The sequence below is a fragment of the Rosa chinensis genome, chromosome 1 (genome assembly GCF_002994745.2).
Source record: "Rosa chinensis cultivar Old Blush chromosome 1, RchiOBHm-V2, whole genome shotgun sequence".
NCBI lineage: Eukaryota > Viridiplantae > Streptophyta > Magnoliopsida > Rosales > Rosaceae > Rosa > Rosa chinensis.
The window spans coordinates 50,291,035-50,313,966 of NC_037088.1; the positions used below are offsets into that span (position 1 = coordinate 50,291,035).

At 39.8% G+C, this 22,932-nt stretch overlaps 3 protein-coding genes and 1 pseudogene across 3 annotated transcripts; 2 read left to right on the forward strand and 2 right to left on the reverse strand.

Annotated features, from left to right (window-relative positions):
- Window positions 1-1,255: 1,255 nt before the first annotated feature.
- Window positions 1,256-5,448, forward strand: LOC112179265 (hevamine-A). The gene is made up of 2 exons (XM_024317636.2): window positions 1,256-1,556; window positions 4,305-5,448. The coding sequence occupies exon 2, from the start codon at window positions 4,462-4,464 to the stop codon at window positions 5,353-5,355; it is 894 nt and encodes a 297-aa protein (XP_024173404.1). The 5' UTR covers window positions 1,256-1,556; window positions 4,305-4,461; the 3' UTR covers window positions 5,356-5,448.
- A 5,759-nt stretch (window positions 5,449-11,207) lies between these two features.
- LOC112181840 lies at window positions 11,208-12,227 on the forward strand (annotated as a pseudogene).
- Window positions 12,228-13,012: 785 nt separating this feature from the next.
- On the reverse strand, window positions 13,013-14,935 carry LOC112181839 (delta(8)-fatty-acid desaturase 1). Its single transcript, XM_024320234.2, has one exon. It carries the CDS (start codon window positions 14,664-14,666, stop codon window positions 13,320-13,322), a length of 1,347 nt encoding a protein of 448 aa, XP_024176002.1. The 5' UTR covers window positions 14,667-14,935; the 3' UTR covers window positions 13,013-13,319.
- Window positions 14,936-20,865: 5,930 nt separating this feature from the next.
- On the reverse strand, window positions 20,866-22,914 carry LOC112181841. The gene is made up of 2 exons (XM_024320235.2): window positions 22,493-22,914; window positions 20,866-21,686 (listed from the first exon to the last, which is right to left on the reverse strand). Exons 1-2 carry the CDS (start codon window positions 22,822-22,824, stop codon window positions 21,278-21,280), a joined length of 741 nt encoding a protein of 246 aa, XP_024176003.1. The 5' UTR covers window positions 22,825-22,914; the 3' UTR covers window positions 20,866-21,277.
- Between the last annotated feature and the right edge of the window lie 18 nt (window positions 22,915-22,932).

A 22,932-nucleotide genomic window follows, 5' to 3' on the forward strand; every position in this document is an offset into this window, starting at 1 on the left:
GATTTCACTCATTTAAGTCTTTAGGTAACTTGCTTCCAATTTTCATAATCCCAGATAAAAGCTATAAGCTAATGGAGCTGCACAAAACATCAGAAACTCTGCAAAACTATGCTTACTGCACTTACTGTAGAATTGAACCCATGGCTTGTCAATCTTCTCATAGTGCTCCCATACTATCGAACGCTCCCTCGACCCTGTGGATGTACTCTTCCTCGGTCTCTTTTTGGGTTTTGGTGGTCATGACGATGTCATCGTAGATGGAGTTCCAGTAGAAGATGGAGTTGTAGCAACGACAGCATTCTCAACAATTTCTGTATCGGGATCAGACTTGGAATTGGAGTTTGCATTACTCGATTCAGAATTTGAATTGCGTTCGGAATGACTTAAGGATTGGGATTGGGATTGGGTTTGTGGTGTGTTTGCAGTGGATAAATCCATGGGTGATTGATCGACACTCGAGAGTCGAGAGTGAAGAAGAACTGAAGAAGTGATCGTTTTCTCAAACTGAAGAGGACGGCTTGGAATAATGGAATGGGGTCTTTAGGTCGAAGACTGGAAATGAAATTGGGTGATTGCTTGCAAGTGAGTTTAGCTATCCTCTATAGACTCAGCTGAGAACCATTTAAAATTGGACACGTAGACAAGTACGAAGTATCGGTCCAGATCGGTCCCCCGAATATGAAAACCGAGCCCGACCCTAAGAACCCTTTAATCGGTTCGGTTTAGCCCGAACCGAGAAATTCAACTATCAAACCCAACCTGAATGGTAGGTTTCGGTCCTGATCAAACCAGTTTCTCGGTCTCTCGGGTGAAAACGCCCGGCCCTAATTCAAAGGAGGGAAAGGTGGAGTTGGAAGAAGAAATTAATGCAATTCAAGTGGAGTTAGGAGTTGGAAGAAGAAATTAATGTAATTTAAAGGAGGGAAAGGTGGAGTTGGGAGTTGGAAGAAGAAATTAATGCAATTCAAAGGAGGTAAAGGTGGAGTTGGGAGTAGGAAGAAGAAATTAATGCAATTCACAGGAGGGAAATGTGGAGTTGGGAGTTGGAAGAAGAAATTAATGCAATTCAAAGGAGGGAAAGGTGGAGTTTGCAGTGTAAAAGGAATAAAATCAGAAAATACTAGAGAGAATAAGGGATATATCTGGTCACTATTTAAGGGAAAGAGAAGGAGCATTGCATGATTAACTCTAGAGATATCCAAGAAATATATAGTGAGTCATTAAGGGGAAAACAGATTAGAAAATTCAAGACTTTATCATGAGAAAATCAAGGAAACTTGGAGGAGAATTCACCTCTAGATAAATGGCCAAGATCGCATCACAAGAGATGAGGATTCCTCTATAAATAGTAGTCATTCTTTACGCCAAGACCATCACTTATTGACACAGAATTCAGTTCATTAGTCAAGCTCTCCTCACTCCAAAACCCTCTCCAAAAATTCATAAATAGCCTCTTGCCGTGAAGAGCTTTAGGACTTCTCCAAGGCTATTCATGTTCTTGAAGGCCTAGCTGTGTGCTCTCTTGACGTTCTCCAAGCTTCCTTGAAGATCAAAAAGTGTAATTCATGGCCCTTATTTCTGTTTTCGTACTCTTTAGTATTGAATTTCATATTTCGATTATGAACTTTGTTATTGGAGTTGGATTTTTGTTAAGAACGAGTTTATGTTAGTAATTTTCAGATTCGTTTCTTTATGTTCTTGAATTGTTTATGATATCTTTATAATTTGATTTCGTGTCATCCTTTTATATCTTTAAGCATATGATTTTAGTTGAACAATGATATTAATCTGCAGGTTAATAAAGCCAAATTTGTGTTATAATTCACCTAATCGTTTTAGGGCAAAAATTAAAGTGGTAAAGACTATGAACAATGGTCTAGATTATATGCTACATGTTTTGTGCATTTGTAACTTTTTATGGATGCATACATGTTTGAATTCAGAATTCTAATTGCAATTAATGATTCATATTTAACGTTGACGGATGCTCTTCAGTATTAACGTAATGTTTTATATGAAATATTTTAAGTTATGAACTTTTCCTAACTTAGGAGATTAAGGTCCCATTTGGGATTACTTCGCTTTTAAAAAAAATCAACTTCTATTCAAAATTTTAGATTTTATTGTGTTTGGTAAATAAATAATAAAAAGCAGCTTTAATTGAAGGAAAAAATTCAGTATATCCCCCTAAACTTTGGGCCTAAAATCAGACTGGTCCTTAAACTTTTTTTTAATCAGACTGGTCCTTGTACTCTCAAACAACATCACCCAAGTCCAAAATTTGAATCCGGGTCTAAAAATGACATCAGCGGCTGAGTTGGAGCCGACAAGGGGGCCCAAATTTCAGTTTTTTAAATTCTCAAGGATGGCAAAATGGACAATTCTAATTTAATATAATTTCTAATTTTTTTTCGTTTATACTCTCTCTCTCTCGGCGACCACTCTCTCTCTACCTCGTCCTTCCTCATTCAGTCGTGGACTAGATCAGAAACGACGGCATCGTCCTCATCGTCCAAGAACGTCCAATGGCCGCCATACTCATCCAGTGTCTGCTTCGACGATAGTCGCACCGCCACGCCCGCGCTGTTGCCGCGCTGGTACACCTCCCAATCGCCAATAGGACTATTGCCTGACATTTATAGGTGGGCCCCACCCGCCAAAACGGTTCCGGTTTCTCCTCTCTCAATCTCTCTCTCTCTCTCTCTCTCTCTCTCTCTCTCTCTCTCTCTCTCTCTCTCTCTCTCTCTGTGTGTTTGAAATCCAAGCCTCCACTCCGAACTCTTTCCTCATCCTTCTTCTTCTTCCGAACTCCCACTCTCTCCTCCTCCTCCTCCTCCTCTTCCTCCTTCTTCTTCTTGATCCGAACTCATCAAATCCACCACACCAATTATGGTCGCACAATCACATCCCCTAGTTTACAGAACTAAGACAGGCCTCAATTTCCAACTTCCTGATCAACAATTCCAACTCTAATCCACCTAGTAGCTAACATTCAAGGAAGCACAACCAAATCTACCCAAAACCAAGGCAATTGGGGAGAAAGCCCCCAACTTTGAATCCCAGAAAACTTGAAATTGAGAAAACAAGGGAGACCCACAGGTTCTTCCACAGGTTTCTTCGCTAGCGGACTGCTACATGGCTTGGAGGAGGACGCCGGACTGGCGGAGGGTTGTGCTTTGATTTCTTGTGTTGCGCAACAGATTTGGGGGTGTTGACATGGTCGGAGGAGGAGGAGGGAGGGCGTCGAAGTGTAGGGAGGTGCGGCAAGTGGATCGGCAAGGATTGGAGGAGAGCAAAGTAGGAAGAGGAGAGAGAGAAGGCAATGAGGACTTGGGATCGGATCGGGAGTTAGAGGATCTCTTGGAGGATTTGGAATCGGATTGGAGACTTTGCAGCCTCCGCCATGAGGACTGTGCAGTAGAGAGAGAGAGAGAGAGAAAGGGGGGGGGGAGAGAGAGAGAGAGAGAGAGAGAGAGAGAGAGAGAGAGAGAGAGAGAGAGAATACAGAGAAAAATAAAAATTATATTAAATACGAAATGTCCATTCTACCCTCCTTCAGGGTTTAAAAATCTGAAGTGTGGGCCCCCTTGTCGGCTCCAACTCAGCAGCTGACGTCATTTTTGGACCCGGATTCAAATTTTGGACTTGGGTGATGTTGTTTGAGAGTACAAGGACCAGTCTAATTAAAAAAAAAGTTTAAGGACCAGTCTGATTTTAGGCCTAAAGTTCTGGGGGATAAACTGAATTTAATCATTAATTTAAAGTTATAGGTCACTGACAGCAGATTTTAGAAGCAGCCTAGAGGTTACTTTTAGAAGCTGTTGTGGATCAAAACACACTCTGCAGTTGTTTTATGTATTGACAGCACTTTTAAAAATATTATTTACCAAACACGAAACTGTTTTAATTCACAGCTGATTATTCTCACAACACAGCAACAACAGTTTTTTTTAAAAGTCACAACAATCCCAAACTAGCCCTAAAAAGAAGAATTAAAGTAGTACGTACTCGATCTCTTTAGACTTGTACTTCGAATTCATTTCTGCTATTTAATGTTGGCACGATTTTAGGTTGTATAGATTGAAAGAACTCGTTGCATGTTGATATGGTTTGAAAATTCTGATTTGAGTGTGAAGAAGTCGATCATATATATAAAATTATCTCTTTGTTTTATTTCGTAGGAACTTAGAAACTAAAAGTTGAATTCCCCCCTTTTATGGCGTGTTTCTTGTGTAAATTTGTAGATAAATACTTGTTAATACTTGTTTTAATAATTTCTAATTTAAATTGACCCATCTTTGCAGGAATACCCTCAATCCCCGGTTAGAATGATCCCTACTTGCTTATATACTAACGAATGACAACATGGTTTTAAATTAAATGCCTATTTCGGCGACATTAACCATAACTAAGAAGTAACAAGGAAAGAACTATACCTAGCTAATCAAATTCCAGTGCAGAATGGCACCAAAGTTGGGGATTTCACTGGCATTCCTCATTTCAGTAACTCTAGCACTACAAATTGGAGCCAATGCCGCAGGCATTGCTATTTACTGGGGTCAAAATGGGAATGAGGGTACCTTGGAAGAGACATGTGCCACAGGCAACTATGACTATGTGAACATAGCTTTTCTCTCAACATTCGGCAATGGCCAGACTCCCATGATAAACCTAGCCGGACATTGTGATCCTTCCACTAATGGCTGCACCGGTTTGAGCTCCAACATTAAGTCATGCCAAGCAAAAGGGGTCAAGGTGATTCTTTCGATCGGAGGAGGAGCAGGGAGCTACTACCTCACATCTAAAGAGGATGCTAGGCAGGTTGCAATCTATTTGTGGAACAATTTCTTGGGAGGAACTTCATCTTCTCGCCCTCTTGGTGATGCTGTTTTGGATGGAATTGATTTTGATATCGAGGGAGGAACATACCTATATTGGGATGACCTCGCTACATTCCTCTCTGCATACAGCAACCAAGGTAAGAAGGTTTACTTGACCGCAGCGCCCCAGTGCCCTTTCCCTGATGCTTGGGTTGGAGGTGCCCTCAAGACGGGCCTTTTTGACTATGTTTGGGTCCAATTCTACAACAACCCTCCATGCCAATACTCGGCCGATATCAGCAACCTTGTAAGTGCATGGAATCAGTGGGTTTCCGATATTCCGGCCACCAAGATATTCCTTGGTCTACCAGCTGCACCTGAAGCTGCTGCAAGTGGCTTCATTCCTGTCAATGATCTCACTTCTAAAGTGCTTCCAGCAATTAAAGGTTCGTCTAAGTATGGAGGGGTCATGCTTTGGTCCAAGTATTATGATGATCAGACTAAATACAGTGCTTCCATCAAGAACTACCTCTAGCTAAAAGTCTAAATCACACTCGTATTGTTGTGTATTTCTACTTGTATCATTATTATGCATAAAAATAAACACATTGTGTGCTTTCTTATACTAGTTTCACTTTTCTTCAACGGCATCATGGAGCTAATCATTTTAATTTAAACTAATAAACCTTCACCAAACTTTCAAAACCCAGGAATATTGACATCTTCCCATGATACCATACCAAATACCAGAATAACTTCAATTTAAAAAAAGGTAACGGTTGCTAGTTCAACACAGGGTTGGGCATATAAAACCAAAGTACCGGATCCGACCTGGGCCGGTACCGAAAATAGCTAAAACGGGCCGATATTAAAAAATCTAAAAGTAACTGTTGGGCCCAGTCCGTACAGTACAGAAGAAACGAGACGGGATCGGTTGTGATTCTTTAAATACCGTTTGGGCCCGGCCCATCTCGATTATATAAAAATATATATAATATATATGATGTGAGGCTTTGGAACTTACTTTTCTTTCTTTTCTGAGTTTTCTCTCTCTCCCCCTCGTCTTCTCCCCTCTGGGCTCTGGCTCTCTCTACCTCACACCCTTTATTCTTCCCATTTTCTTTTCTTTCTTATCTCTCTCTCAAGTCTCACCCTCTGTCTTCATCCCTCTCTGGCTCTTTCTCCGTCACCCTTTTTTGAGTTTATTCAGCCACGCTTTTTCACAGGAGCACTCTAACCATCACCACCACACCACTGCACCTCCGGCATCCTCGGCTCACCACCATCTTCAGTCGACCTCGGTGGCACCACAATCGTCGCACCACGGCACCACCCAGAAGGAACGCCTCCCAGATCCGTTGCCACTTGCCATCAATTTAATTATCTTTTAAAGATCTGGGTTTTGTCAATTTGTGCATGTTCTATGGAAGAAATGGTATCTGCAGGTTAATTTTATTTTCTTCATTTCTTGAATTCTAGGTTTGTAAAAGTTGAGATCTTGATGTGTAAAATGGTCACAGAAACACTTTTTTTTTTTCCTTAGTTCACTTGGAAGATGATCTCTCAGTACTTAATCTACTTGGTTTCTTATGTTTCAATGTCCTCTATACTTGTAATTACTGGCACGTAGCATAGATATTTTCATATGTCATCTCTTCAGCTGCATCCTAGAATGATTGAAATTTGGAAATTTTGGATATTGTTAAGTACTTTAGTGTAGAAAAAAAAAAAAAAAAGTCGGGTATCCCGAATTGGGCCCAGGCCCGACCCGATCTCGATCAGTTTCGGTACCCTCGGTACTAACTTTGAAAAAACATAGTCTCGTCCAGGCCTGTCCCGTCCCAAATAATATTTCCTGGACCGGGTTTGGTATCAGTCAGTAACCGGCCCGTCCCGCCCGTGCCCAGCCCTAGTTCAACACAATATCAGCTGTTGACTGAATCTTCTAGGGTCCTTGACCCAAAGCACCAAAATGAGACAAAATTATCCCACTTACCCCACTAACAGATTTTTGTTCGCACCTACACAATTTAAAGGCAAATGATCATTTTACCCTTAACTTAATTAATGAATTACATATTCCTTCCCTTTCCTCTCTCTCACCGCCGATTCTCTCTCTCTCTCTCTCTCTCTCTCTCTCTCTCTCTCTCTCTATCACCGGCGATTCTTCTTCTTTTATATCTTACCGGTTTATCAGCGATGAGCTGGCCTAGTCCAAGATTGAAATTGAGATCCACCTCGCCGGAGTCGAACTCAGGCCTATGCGTTCTCTACTCCAACCTGAGGGACTGATTTCTTTCCTGCCGGGACCTTCAGTGCTCAATTAAAGACAAAGTCATGGTGGTCAGGTTCATTGCTTTGTCTTTGCTCTATTTCGTTGCTAAGAAACTTTTTAAAGACTAAAAATTTTGAGTGAACGGAGCCCAATCCGACTGCTTACACTAGGAAGCCAAATCAAGACAAAGACAATCATGTAGAGAGGACGGATTTGGGAATCAATGAGATGAAGCTCCAACCTTTGGCCCAGGATCGGAGTCGGAACCTACTACCCGCAAGTCACCGGCTTCTCAGCCCCCATCATCGTGTCCTCATTGCCCGACTCTATGTCAACGTCGTTGTTGGTGGTGGAGGTGGGGGAGGGATTCGAGATTATTGCTCAGTCCAAAGGAAAAGGAGAGCCGGAACGAAATGAAAAGTAGTGGTCTGTTTGTATTAAAGCATGTTGATGTCATAAGTTGGTTCGACAAATACTTTTGACTTTTCAACCCACTCCACGTAGGACGCGTTGAAATGTCAAAGAGTTCACGCAGGACTCTGACCTTTCAACGCACTTAAACCTTTCATCAAGAAAGAAAAGATAATCCTAAGACGGAAATAACCATGACTAGTGAGATGCCTCACTTTGGTACTCCGAGTCTTCAACCTTGGATCTTCATCTCTTAAGTCTTAGACGGTCACCATGTGATTGATTCACCATCTCAAATGGTAAGACAAAAGCATATCATGACCTCACTATCAGGGAAACACAATCCAAAAGAATCAAGAGCCTCAACCCCCAAGACCAAGAGTTCGACCCCCAAGCTTAGAAGCCATGACCTCCAAGGCTAAGGCCTCGACTGTCAGGATCACTCTTAGACAAGGTCATTGCAAAGGAGACATAGTTAGCGGAAATCAAGGGTCAACTCTCACCTAATAGGCCAGGTGTCATGCTCTGACGATAGGTATGGTCGGTGGGCATGGCCCAAGGATGACGTGAAAGGAAGGGGCTACATAGTTGTGACACCTGTCACCAACTCTGTCAGATGGAGTGTGAAGAAGCAGAAATTATGGGGCTGACACCCGGATTTTTGGGAAGAACCCATGCCTCCCCTTACCATCTCAGCCATCCTTCTCCTATAAATACCACTCTTTCACAAGCAGAGATGGGGACTTCAGCTCTCTCTTCTCTCCCAACACTATGTCAAAATATCTATGCCATGAAGATCTGCCAGTTGGAGGCCCAACATCAGGTGAAGGAAGTCCGAGACGAGACTATCAATTTCACCCAACAAGGGAGCTTGGAGGCCCAGCATCAAGTGAAGGAAGTCCGAGATGAGACTATCAGTTTCACTCAACAAGGGAGCTTGGAAGCCCAGCATCAAGTGAAGGAAGTCCGAGACGAGACTATCAGTTTCACCGAACAAGGCAGCTTGGAGGCCCAACATCAGGTGAAGGAAGTCCGAGATGAGACTATCAGTTTCACCCAACAAGGCAGCTTGGAGGCCATACCTTCAGTCACAAGAGGTGGACGACCAAGGCCACATATATAACAAACTAATCGAAGAAAGAAATAGGCCCACTTCAAGAAAGCAACCCCACCGCTTTACACTTGGATTTCAAAGGATCTTCCGTTGACTCGTTGATGCCAAAATCGGCACCAACAAAGCAGATGTTGGTTTTGACTCAGAGACCAAATGAAGAGACCAAGCAATCATGAGCTCTTATGTATCAGTGATTAAATTGGTATGCATGCATGAGCCATGCACATGGCGTATGTGATGTAAGAATCTACTTAGCTCACATTTTGTGAAGGCCTTTGGAACTGATTTTACCTTCTTCTTTTTTTCTTTTTTTTTCAAATGTGATTTAACTACTTTTAAATGGGGGCAGAAGGAAAGAAAAAAGAACAAAAAAAAGAAAAAAAGAAAAAAAGAAGGCCTATTGGGGCAATAAAGGTTTCTATTGGGGGCAATAGACGTCTATTGGGGAGCAATAGACGTCTATTGGGGAGCAATAGAAGTCTATTAGAGGGCAATAGACTATTGGGGAGCAATAGATGTCTATTGGGGGCAATAAACATTTCCGGTGAGGTTTTTAGAAAAGTCTGGTGGGCTGCTGCCGGTGACCGGAATCTGGCGGCCGGTGGCCGGAGTCCAGCAAAAGTTGGCCGGAATCCCCCAGTGATCGGGCTTTGGCGAAGTCCCCTATGGTTTCTCTCTCTTACATTTTCTCTCTCTCTCTCTCTCTCTCTCTCTCTCTAAGTAACAAAGGTGAGGGTAAAATGGTATTAAAAAAAAACAAAAAAAAACTTAATGGGGTATTAGAGAAGACCTTCTTAGAGTGTTTTGAGTAAAAGAGAATTAAAAAAACTTAATAGGGATAAGTGGAAAAAAAAATATCTAAAAATGGAGTAAATGGACAAAAACTCAATCTTATATAGACAGCAAAGAAAGCAACCCCAATTGGTCTTTATCATACTGCAATTTCTCGCTACTCAGCATTCACCCTACGGTGTAATTCTCAAAATATTTCTCACTGACCTCTTGCATGTGCTTTCATTTGCTCGCGGTACCATACATGTGCAAAGTTACCATTACAAAGACTTAATTGCTTTGAGGACATATTATTATTCTTGAAATTGATTTTCGGCCAGTAAACAGGAGAAAATGAAATTGGTTTAGAGAAAAATGACGACGAAACTTCTCTAATTTGGATACGCTTGCCCCAATCATGCAACTTAGTTTGGTCGTATATAATTGTGGTTTGCTTACTGCCAAATACTATCTGGTCATCAAAAGCAAAAACCACAACTTACACATGAATAGAAATACAAAAAGGGATTGAGAAATTCTGCGTGGGATTCCTGTGTCCCCACAGTATGACGTCATTTTCATTATAAATTATTAGAGTCCTTGGTGCTCAAAAATAGTTGAGACAAATGTCCGTGGAAAGTTGGAAATAGTATATATAACATCTTCCCATGGAACCTACTCTAGCTAGCCAATTCAAGATGCTTGCAATGAAAGCCGCGTCCATCCATGGCTCTATCATGTTGTGCAACATAAGTGTAAATTCAATCGAATGGTTGAGTAGGTGTAAAAAGTCGAGTCCATCTACACATTTACAGATCACGAAGACTTGACTGAATACTAGAGTTAAAACTGCATTCAAGATTTATAGACAAATTCATTAAACTCTAGTACATATTATTTTAGAATTAGGAATAAGCGTAATCGGACCTGTTTTTTACATATCGACCTGTTTTTTACATATCTCATTATTTGGGATGAGATCATATTCACCTCACTTCTATTATTTGAGGTTGGAATTTGTGGGTCAGCCTATAGAGTTTATTATTCTTCTCATTGTGTAAAGCCCGTGGTAGCAACGACACCTCACTTCTACCATTTGAGGTTGGAATTTGTGGGTCAGCCTATAGAGTTTATCATTCTTCTCTTTGTGCAAAGCCCGTGGTAGCAACGAAATTGAGAAAAGATACAGAAAAGACAATTTTTTTTCTATAATATATAATCGAGCCTCTATTTTTCTTTAGACCCATTGTTTCACTTCAATAGTCGGGTCAATGGCCTATGTTATATTATAAGTGACAAGAAATTCAAAAATATTACAAAACAGCTTGGGCAAAAACACTAAAGATTGAACGAGATTAATTAAAAGTGTAAAAGCACCCATTATGAAACTAGAAATGTAAGGACTAAAAACTAGGGAGGTGGAATGAAATATATTCATTAATAAGCTTGGCAATGAACAAGAGAAAATATTCATCTCCCCCTAGCCCCTATTGAGACATTGATCGAGCACCATGTTCATTTCCTTACAAAAGAATTTCAAATTTCAACAGTATAGGTCGGATGGAGTTAGACTTTTCAAACCTCAATTTTCAACCTCAAAAGATTAAAATGTTAAAAAATTAGATTAGCAAGATATATCAAGCTAATACATTGAAGTTAATCATCACATGTCTCAAAGAAATGATATGTCCTAATATGCCGTATGCGTCAATCTGCAACCATTGGTAATTTTGATGTAAAGGCAATCCGATGGAGAATAAGAAACTTCTCAGGCACGGACTCTTCGCAAAACCACAGGGCTTCACCATCAGTACGAATCAATTTTTCCCTATAAAAGCTCCATGCTTTTGTAAACACTACCATAACTAGAAGTAACAAGGAAGGAACTATACCTAGCTAATCAAATTCCAATGCAGAATGGCACCAAAGTTGGGGATTTCACTGGCATTCCTCATTTCAGTAACTCTAGCACTACAAATTGGAGCCAATGCCGCAGGCATTGCGATTTACTGGGGGTCAAAAGGGGAATGAGGGTACCTTGGAAGAGACCTGTGCCACAGGCAACTATGACTATGTGAACATAGCTTTTCTCCCAACATTCGGCAATGGCCAGACTCCCATGATCAACCTAGCAGGACATTGTGATCCTTACACTAATGGCTGCACTAGTTTGAGCTCCGACATTAAGTCGTGCCAAGAAAAAGGGGTCAAGGTGATTCTTTCGATAGGAGGAGGAGTAGGGAGCTACTACCTCACATCTAAAGAGGATGCTAGGCAGGTTGCAATCTATTTGTGGAACAATTTCTTGGGAGGAACTTCATCTTCTCGCCCTCTTGGTGACGCTGTTTTGGATGGAATTGATTTTGATATCGAGGGAGGAACAAACCTACATTGGGATGACCTCGCTACATTCCTCTCTGCATACAGTAAAAAGGGTAAGAAGGTTTACTTGACCGCAGCGCCCCAGTGCCCTTTCCCTGATGCTTGGGTTGGAGGTGCCCTCAAGACGGGCCTTTTCGACTACGTTTGGGTCCAATTCTATAACAACCCTCCATGCCAATACTCGGCCGATCTCAGCAACCTTGTAAGTGCATGGAAGCAGTGGGTTTCCGATATTCCGGCCACCAAGATATTCCTTGGTCTACCAGCTGCTCCTGAAGCTGCTGGAAGTGGCTTTATTCCTGTCAATGATCTCACTTCTAAAGTGCTTCCAGCTATTAAAGGTACGTCCAAGTATGGAGGGGTCATGCTTTGGTCCAAGTATTATGATGACCAGACTAAATACAGTGCTTCCATCAAGAACCACCTCTAGCTAAAAGTCTAAATCACACTCGTACTGTTGTTTGTGATGTCTGTATGTTTCTACTTGTATCATTATTATGCATAAATATAAACACATTGTGTGCTTATACTAATTTCACTTCTCTTCAACAGCATCATGGAGTTAATCATTTTAATTTAAACTAATAAACCTTCACAAAACTTTCAAAACCCAGGAATATTGACATCTTCCCATGATACCATACCAAATACCAGAATAACTTAAAAAAAGGTAACGGTTGCTAGTTCAACAAAATATCAGCTGTTGACTGAATCTTCTATAGACAGCAAAGAAAGCAACCCCAATTGGTCTTTATCATACTGCAATTTCTCGCTACTCAGCATTCACCCTACGTCCGAGGTCTCAGGTTCCAATCCCCCCTTCCTAAACACACGGTTTATCAAAGAAACGAATAGTCAACAACAACGTTCTCTCAAGAAATAAGGCAACACTGAGAGCGACATTGGCCTAGCCATTCCAAGAAGGCATGACAGTAAATATCTATAACATTGCTGGTTTCTCCTTTGGTCAAAAGAAACGTTCTCCGAAACCACAGAGCATAAAAGCATGATGATGGCCTGCATAAAGTCTAGTACACCAACTCGCCTTTAATTAGTCGTGACATTCTGGAAGGAAATTTGAAGTTGTTGGGTCTTTTTTGAAAGAGACGTTGCTACTTAATACTAGTTAGACTAGATGTTCCCCACAAAGGACAGATACAGGTAGGCATTCATGTTACCAATCAAAGTAATGAAAGATTCATAAAAGAAAAGTAATGCTCAAGAAGAAACACAACCAAGTGGTCTGTGAATTGCTTTTCATCTCAATAATATCTGGAAATCTTCATAAAAGTAAAGAATAACAGGGAAGAAGAAACAAGATTTACAAAATCAATAGAGAAACATCCTCTATAATACTTGAAAGTGCAAATCAGCCGAAAGTTAATAAAATCTAGCGAGGTGTAGAAATAGAGAAACATACTCGAATCACATATAGCAAAAGAGAATGAATGCCAAATATAACGTCAAATTTCGATTGTAAAAGCCTTCTGAGAAATAATAATCACTTTGTTCATCCTAGAATTAGATACCTCGACGCACAAAACACTCAACCATGAGTGTTAAGAGCCTCCCAGACCAAGTTCTTCGGAACAGGGTTGGTCAGGTCCCTAGCCTGGAGGGCAGCAGTCCTAAGAGTCCTAATGGTTGTCACATTAGCATCCCAGAATGACAAACTCCTGTAAGGCAAATTGTGCTTCTTGCACAGCTCTTGAATGATGGGTGAAACCTTCCTCAATTGGCAACGAGGCAATCTCGGGTACAAGTGATGCTCAAGTTGAAACTGTAACCCGCCAAAGAGCCAATCCATCCAACTGGAACACGAAATGTCAATAGTCCCAGCTGTTTGCTTCTCAAACCAATCATTCCCCCTGGGAGGCCCAACATATGTATCCCCAGCGAAATGGTTCAATGTGAACTGAACGTGCTGCAGAGCCGTCACCGCGAAAGCAATCAGCACAAACATCACCCTCTCTCCCCAATTCGGCAGGCACGAAACCAACAGGGGAAACCAAGTCCAGAACACAAGAATCCCAAAAATGTTCTTCAACCTATGCGGGACTGGCCTACTCGAGAACAGCAACAAAAACGTCTGTATAAACAGATTAATCCTCCCGAAAACCATCACCGGATAGTAAGTAAAATGCTGGTAGCTGATCAAAAACCTCGCCACACCATCAAACTTGAGCACCCTCCCATAAAACACCGAAGTAAGCGAATTGAAAAACCTCGTCGAAACCGCAAACACCGGAATGTGCTGAAGATCAGGATCATAATCGAGACTATTGCAGGCAATATGATGCGCATTATGAGTCCACTTCCACCAAGCAATGCTAATCCCCGTAACACAATTCCCAGCCAGAATCTGCGCCACATTGTTCCAAAACTCGCTCTTCATCACTAGATAATGCCCGGAATCATGACCCATATAAGCCGCCAGAATCCACAACAAACCCAACAAAAACCCACACCCCAAATGCACCAAAGTACTCTCAGATTTCACCACCCCATACACAACCACCGACAACATAACCGCAACACAGACCATATTGTAAAGCGCCACATGCCCCTTCTTCTCGAAAAGCCCCATTTTCAAAAAATCGGAGTACAACTTCCTGTAATCCCTGGACACATCGGAGACCTTGAAATCCTTGACATAGTACCCAGTAAAGAATTTGTCCAGGTACTGCCACGCAGTCCCCGGATGATAAGCGATGAACGCATCCGTCACATCCTGTCCGGCCAAATTCAGAAGAGGCTCACCTCCACCCGGGTGGTCCTTCACCCAGTCGGTGACATTGTACACCTTCCCCTGTATAGAGATCCACAAATCTTCAGGCTTGTTGTGCAAACTCAGCTCCTCGGCCGTGATGTACTTCCGCTTCTCCACCTCCATTAATGAAAATATCAATGGCTCAACAAAAACCAAAAACCAAAACCAAAAACAAAAACAAACCTCCACAAATCAAACACCGGAGATTGTTATATCCTTCCTGGTTTGTTTTTGTTGTCCGTCAAAAAAACAAACGCTTCCGGATATAAAAACTCTGGTTTTTGATTTGGGTTTTTTTTTTCTATCTTATGACCCAACTCAGCTTTGCTATGTAATCTCTCTCTGTGGATTTTGATTTCGGGGGTGGCGATGATATTCTGGTGTTTTTCTAAAATTGGGGGTGTGATGGAAAGTTTTATATGGAGAGTAGGAGGGGTTGAGCTAGGTTGTTTACAGCGCGTCGTCCATTGTATTTGAGTGGTTCAATAGGATTGCGACACGTGGCGGAAAAACCGGCCTGGCATGTGAGTCCCAGCGATAGAGATGATCATGAGGCATAATGTTCGTTTTTTGTTCTCATCTTACATTTATACCTGAGACTATTTTCCCATAAAGTCCTCCTTGTTTCCATCAAATACTAATTAACCCAATGTTAGTGGTTTAAAAAGTCCATGATCATTGTAATTTCTACAACACATACCTCTAAGGTACAGATTAATCCTATTTTACATAATAATTACTAGTTATATCTTTAAATCACTCGTCTGCCGATAGATATATGCTGCTGCCTTGGGATTGCCGGTGGTTTTTTAATCCGGATTACAATCCTCTCACTTGATTCTGGAATTTGATGCTTTGCCTGTGGTTAATGATTTAGTTTTTTTTTTTTTTTGTTAAAGTGATAATATTCATTAATAAATGGTGGTGCTATTCGCACACTTATTTTCTCTATTCTCACAATTCTTTTATTTTTTCATTACTTTAATACAATTTTTTTTTTTTTACAAATTATCCTAAATAGGCTCTTGTAATTATGTTTCTTTTTCTTTCTTCTATTTGGCAAGTCAATCATGAATTAAACATCATTATACAATAAACCAATTTTTCTCGTGAATGTCATTACTGATTAGGGGAAGGAAAAAAAAAACCTAATGGGCAGGACGAAGTGCAATTTGTCAAAAGTTCTGCAACTAGTATAGCAAAGTTTAGGGGTCAGATGAAAAATCACGATGTAACTGAGTTTAGGGATTTAGATATGTCATCATGACTGCTATACAAAACTGAAGAAAGATATAAGCATATCACCTAAACTAAAGGAGATCCAAAACCTCTCACATCTGATTCAGCTACGTTGATTCAATATACCATTTTCAGTGACATAAAGGATTTTGTAGAGTAATGATATGAATAAAGTCAAAATGAAATCAAAGTGTCAATAATTTCAAAATTATCAATCAACTCAAGTCAAAACCATGATTAGCAAGCAAGTCATATCAAAATCAAACTAAGACGAACAGAACGCACAACTTAAAAGCTCTTCTAGTCCACCAAATCGTTGAGAAATTGATATTTTTAGTGGAGAGCGATGAATTGAAATACACTAAATAATTTCAATTAGAATCTGACCGGGAATGATGGATTCAAAGAGGCTCGAATGATCACTAAACTCATATTTTTCTTCCATGTCTCCATTGCAAATTAGATTTACATTTTTTTTCTTCAAAAATGGGTCTAAAGTTGCTTGTTCTACCATAAAAAAACTTCAAAGCATTACGTTAAAGAGGTAGAATGACTACGCTAGAGAAGTTTTTGATGAAAAAGAAAAGAGAAAATTGCAAAGAGTTTTGAAGACTTGAAGTTCTTTGTGTCTGCAGGAAAATAAGGCCCCGTTTGGTTAGCAGGAATGTCAAAATTGGAAAAGGATTTATTTTCCTTTCCAAACGGATATGGAATGGGATATGTTTTGGTATTTCCATGTGGGTGTTTGAAACAATACTGGAAATTAAATTTTGAAATTAATTTTTCATTTCCATTGTAGTGTTTGGCAAGTCATAAGAATGAAGTATGAAATTATAATTTTCAATAACACCCTTTTACTAATTAAAGTACATCAATTTATAAGGAATATTAGTGAGGGAATATAAATTTTTAGAGGGATAATTAATGTAATTTTTCCTTTGACAGTGGGAAATGGAAATAGAATACCACCCCTCACTAGCTAGGTATCTATTCAGGCTTTATAAGGGAGTTAATTTCCAGTCAGATCTCATTTTTTTATTTCCTTTCCAATCTCTAATTACAACCAAACGGCACATCTGAATGGAAAATGAAATTAATTCTCATTCCATACCATGATTTCCTACCATCCAAACAGGGCCTGAGGGTTTAGGATTTGGGGATGATTGACTTGCCAAATAGAAAAAAGAAACAGAATTGCAAGGGGTGGGTAGTTAGGGTAATTTTAAAATTAAATTAAATTAAAGTAATAGATAAATAGAGGGGGTATGTGAATAGAGAAAATAAATGTGCGAATAACACCACCCTTAATGAATCCAATGGGATAAAACCCAAAGAGAGAGTCCAAAGCTCCGAATTACAAGCTAAATAAGAGTTAATTACACATCTAACCTAATTTCATATGAATCTGGTCATAAGAAGGTAATCCTAAAAATTAAAAAGAAAATATCCTAAATCGATACCACTGCAGCCATATTGCACGCCGACAAACTACCGCACAATCATCGACCAAGATGTCGCCAAAAGAGCACAATTCAAGGGATATAGTTCGAGAAACCGATGCCAATATAATCCTAGAAAGCAAATCCAATCATACCCAAAATACATGATGATACGGAGGAGGAGCCAATAATGCAGGCTGACCTTCTCATCTCCATCAGAACCCAACGATCTGGAAGAGAACCACTGCCACCAAAGGGGACAAAAGTCAGCAACAAAGAAAAAATACAATGGATAATTTTGGGGGGGGGGGGGGGGGGGGTGACACGTCCACGAGTGAGCACCCATACTCCTCTTGGTAAGTGATTTTCACTTTATAGAGGTAGCCATGGGAATCTCCATGAAAGTCAGTGGTAGAGGGAGGAGAGTTGGTGTGGGATATTGGGTGGGAGGAATTGTTGGGGCTGAAATCAGATTTGAAGAATTTCCGAGCATAATTGACAAGAAATTGAAATAACATAGTAAGAAGAGGAGCTACGCCCTCTAGATCTGAACATAGCTAGCATAATCACCACAAGAAGGTGTATAATCTAGACAAAGCCAGCAAAAACTCCACAAAGGATGCAAAGGATTATGGTTGTGGATGGAGGCAGATGGAGGTGAGTGAGGATGGAGGGATGCTTAGACGGTTGACTCTTAATGGGATGGATGGGGTGAAAACTCTAGCCTCTCTCTCTCTAGAATTTCCAAATCTAAACTGGAGCAAAATCTTCTATTGGTTAATGATTTAGTTAAGAATAAGTTAGATTGGTCTGTATAAAGTTTGTTGTTAGAGGAACTAAAAATTATGTTTCACCTCTTCACTCCAGTTGTCTGTACATATTGTTCTAGTAGATGTAATCAAGTAGCTGCATATATTAGCTAGGAATGTGCTTTTATTTACTGCATTTCATGTTTGGGTTGATGATGCGCCACAATAGCTATCCTATATACTTAGAACCGATATATCTATCTAAAATGCTTATCGATTCAATTTATTTTCTTCTAAAAAAAAGTGTGTATAGAAATTCAATATTGTTGAGTATGGTTGGGCTCGTTCTAGCGGTTGCCCAAATCACTAAATTGAGGTATTTGGTTTCTCAAAAACGAAAGTTTTTGCTTTCAATCGAGATCGAGTTACTTTTAACCTACGACTATTTTCATGTAAGTTTTAATTTTGATATCTTACATATTGATTGAAGAAGAAGAAGAAGAAGAAGAAGAAGACGAAATGAGATACTGAGATAGAGTCGGTCTTTGACTCTTTGAAAATATAACTCCATATAATATTGCTTTTTGGTTCGGTTTCAGTACAAATGGTGTTTGTTCGAGGTCTAGATTGTTAGGTCCAATTTATCCTTTCTACTATTGATAATGACCGTAATGGTAATTTTTTGTTTAATACGTGAATAATACACATATTGACATATTTTTTAAAGCTATTTTCTTATTTCATATTTTTAAAAGAAACTCGTGAAATTTTGATATTTTGAAAATCTCAAAACACCTATATTATACATGCGTTTTGCTCACTTAAGAGACAGTTTTAAGAGACCATATGAACAAATGTATCTCAACCACATATATTAAATTCAAAAATTAAAATTATAACAACTTAAAACTGTGCATTTATTTTCAGCTGTCAAATTTATTTGTAACTCACAATCTCTATTGTCCCTTATGTGAGTAAGACTATTATAGCGAGGTGTTAGAATGATACCCTTATACAATTTTTATATGTTTACATGACGCAAAAGTTTTGATTACAACTACAAAACCCTACCACGGAAAAGATGCCCCAGTCAAAAATCATAACACTCGTGTTAGTGTGGAGATAAGTTTGTTATATATTATTCTTGTAAAAGCAAAGACTAAAGAACAAAGATATTTTGGAAGGTGCGCTACTGCGCATTGAGCGCGGAGCCTCTGAGGTGGGTTTGCGCGTTGCAGGACTTTTTATAAAGGACGTTGTTTGCCCCTGGCCGCCTGCGTAGGGGAAAGCGAGAGGTCAAGGAATTTGAGCAGTGCTGGACTTCTAGATGTGCAGACAGCACACACTTGAACCACACAATGTAAATCGTACCCAGCACTCCAGGACTTCTGGGACCAAAAAAACAAAGGTCCAGGACTTCTCTGCACAACACCTAACCCCAAAAACAAATCCAACAATCAATTTCATAATGTCCCTCTCACCCCCCCCAAAAAAAAAAGAACAAGAAAAAGGATCCCCCCATGATAAGGATAGGAAGAAAGAAGGACTAGGCGGATCGGTTCTTTCATGGATAATGTGTAAATGTATCTGATTTTTTTAGAGTTAGCATTTCACAATAAACGAGCGTCAATATTCTGTTAATGGATGATTCTTATTAGTCTAGTTTTTCAAAATAAACTTTAATTAGATTGTCTAATCAGCGTACCTGTCGCACAAATCTTTGCATTCATGGTTAAATTTGATTAATGATAAGGGAATCATTTTACTTTTTATATTAGTAAGTGATAGTGACTCATAGTATTTCAATCTTTTCGCTTCTATTATAGTTAACTTTCATGTGTATCACGCAAATCTACTCTCATGCGGATCAAACTGTCGATTACTTGCAGAAAATGGTAGGGTTGATACAAATTTGCTTCGGCCTTTGTGTATATAAGATTAGTCATTAGCATTGTTTTGAAAACACCTGCAATCCAATCCACCTTGGGCCCTTAGCTCAGAAAGTGGAAAACCGTGTTTTCGAGTCCCTTAACAACATGGCGAACAATATGTACCCAAAAATTCTAAAAATAAACAACATGGCGAACAATGGCCCTATGGCAAATCCGCCAAATCGAAGCCTATATGTGATTATAAGCTGCAGGAGAGACACGTATGTCACATGTACCATTCAAACCACAAAGACAATTTAAAACAACTAGACTTCTCCCAGAACACTATGCCTGAAAATTTACACTAGTTAAAAGTTTGGAATGTGCATCACTTAGTACAAGCTAGCATGTCTGGTTGAGGAATTTAATTTCATGAGGTGCATAGGTTATAAATTTCGAAGTCTACACGCTAACTTATTTTGCTCATTCAGTTATTTTAGTTTTACTTTATGCATCTATTTAATCAGATACAATGTATTTAACTCTACGTGAGTCCTCAACTTCATCAACACCATTTCCCCTCTGCCTCAGTTTCTTTCAATTACATGTTTTAATAAGCATCTTAACCTTACACGTTTAGAACCTTTTTGTTTTTGCTATTGATGATTCTTGGTCAGACTTGCAATGAGACCAACCTTGATAATGATGGCACTGGCCAAGTGAGGTTTTCAGCTTTTGCATTCTTTTACGAGTTTCTGTCCAATATGGGACTATATTTTTATATAACGTTCCAATTGTGAAGCATGTAATAAAGCCTGGAATTGGTGTTTTTCTATTCTTTGATAATCACCTGGAATGCTACTGGGAACCACTGGTTCTCTTCTAACAGTCTCATGCTCCTGCTGTCTTCTAACTTGTAGTAGTCATGTATCTAATCCTATAAATTTACAAATATTATGGGGTCATTTGCAAAAGCACCCATTAACAATGAAAATGACAACGTATCTGACAAGATATAAAACTATACTACAGAAGCCAGCCTTGCTTAAAGCAATTTGGAAGCCTATCTTTTCACAAGTCAAGGAACAAAAGTGACGGGTGCTCATGGCCGTGGTCACTGATTGTAAGCTTTCTATAATATCATATTACAATGAGATGGATTCTAGGATCATAGGAACCAGCATACACCTCATACTATACAAAGTATGCAAGCATTGTACATAGCTGAACTCAGAGCTCGGAATCTGAGTAGTTTTAACAGATCAGTACATTCAATATCCGCTATGCTAGTGTCTGGCAGTGCCTTGTCAACTTGGGCAACATTTTTTGCAATGTAAACCAACTTTATATCACTGGAGTAGTCGATGTCAATTCTAGCTCAAGATATACTCAACTGTGCACAGCAGACACCAAAATTTTGAAAGAACTAAGCATCATCAACTCCTCTTTGAAGATGGCAATGATGAAGTTTCAAAAAATGTTGGCTTTGGAGTTGAAGGGCACCCAAGAGATTGCATTATATCACCTACGGCCAGAATCTGAAACTTTGGAGGCGAATTCAGAGCAATGTTATCAACACGATGCTCATAGATCTTCCCTTTCTTGTCAAGTTTGTACTCTGAGGTTCCATCAAATCGACCACGACTTTCCCAAGGGACTCGTGGCATGCCATGGATAGTCCAGCGAACCATTATAATATTGTCCATCGGCTGCGATACACTAATGACGTCAACCCACAAGGCCTTGAAAAATATCTGGCCATGGAAACGTAATGCCGAAAATATAGACTTGTAATTCTCAATGCCCATAAAGGTATTGATCGGATCTTTGAATGTGATATCATCCCTATACAGAACACAAAGGACGTATTAGCATATTGTAAATAGAATCCCATGTAATACAAAGAAACTCTGATAGGAACCTTGATAATATATCTGACATGATTCAAATTAACAAAGTATTGAACACCACGCTGAATAATTTACTCACATAGGCCACCCTACTGATTAGCAAACCATCAATAAGTCCTGGCTCTCTCAAGCACATGCACAACAATTTGTAGCAAACGGTCATCACCTAACATCCCACACTCTTGTTTCAATCTACACTCTACATCATGAACGTCCCTAATATATTGACAAACCATATTGTAGCCAAGCCCTAGAAAATACTGTAATGAAGGTATAGTCAGCTAGCTCCGACCAATTTCCTCAGCCATAGGGGCTGATTGCCGTTCATAGCATATCCACATACATGTATAGCTTAAACCAATAACTTCCAAACTAAAGTTCTATCGAGAAAATGAAATCACTAGAATACTAATGTTGAAACCTCCAATTAGACTTGAGCCTCAATTAAACAGGTTATTGAATAACTAGCTAAATACATTATTAGCAACATTTGGATTCCCAAATTTCAAAGGTTTAACTCCTCCTTATTCTCAGCTCCCAAACTACAAAGGCCTCAATTTAATGGAAATTCACAAATTGCTTAACTGATATACAATTCTTAATTCTCAATTCTACCAAACCAAAAACACCAAGAACATTAACCTCCAACAATTCTCTTTTTCCATTTATACATTTCTGATCACCCACACAAGCAAGAAATTAACTGAATCAAAATCCAAAGAAAACCAATCAAAATCAGACCTGTAAATGTCGAGGCTAAGCTCTCTGAAAAACAGCTCGGGAAACTCCTCCCTCAGAGTCCGAATCGCATACCCCATATTCACATAGTACTCCTGCTTCTCTTGATCTTCCTTGCTCGGCTTCGGACCCTGCTTCACCGGAGCCGAGAACTGCCCGTACGACCTTAAATTCCGATCCAATTCCGACGCCCTCACTGCACTGTCTTTAACCCCGGCGCAAACCCTAACCGTGGACCTGGATTTCGACCCGAAGTTCGTCGGAATTCGAAAGCCTTTACGGTTAGGGTTAGAGAAGACTATGGAGATTTCCGGTGACGGAACGAGAAGAGTCATTGGAAATGTTTGGGATTTTTTTTTTTTTTTTTTTTTTTCAGTGGAAGTAAAACGCCATTTTTGGGTTTAAGTTCGGAAATTTGAGGGATTTTATTGGAGGGGGAGGAA

Excerpts from the sequence above, each read along its gene's own strand:
- LOC112179265 (XM_024317636.2), top strand. The coding sequence starts at position 4,462 with ATGGCACCAAAGTTGGGGATTTCACTGGCATTCCTCATTTCAGTAACT.
- LOC112181841 (XM_024320235.2), bottom strand. The coding sequence starts at position 22,824 with ATGACTCTTCTCGTTCCGTCACCGGAAATCTCCATAGTCTTCTCTAAC. Across the intron at positions 21,687-22,492 it reads CTTAGCCTCGACATTTACAG|GGATGATATCACATTCAAAG; the intron begins GTCTGATTTTGA and ends TGTTCTGTATAG.
- LOC112181839 (XM_024320234.2), bottom strand. The coding sequence starts at position 14,666 with ATGGAGGTGGAGAAGCGGAAGTACATCACGGCCGAGGAGCTGAGTTTG.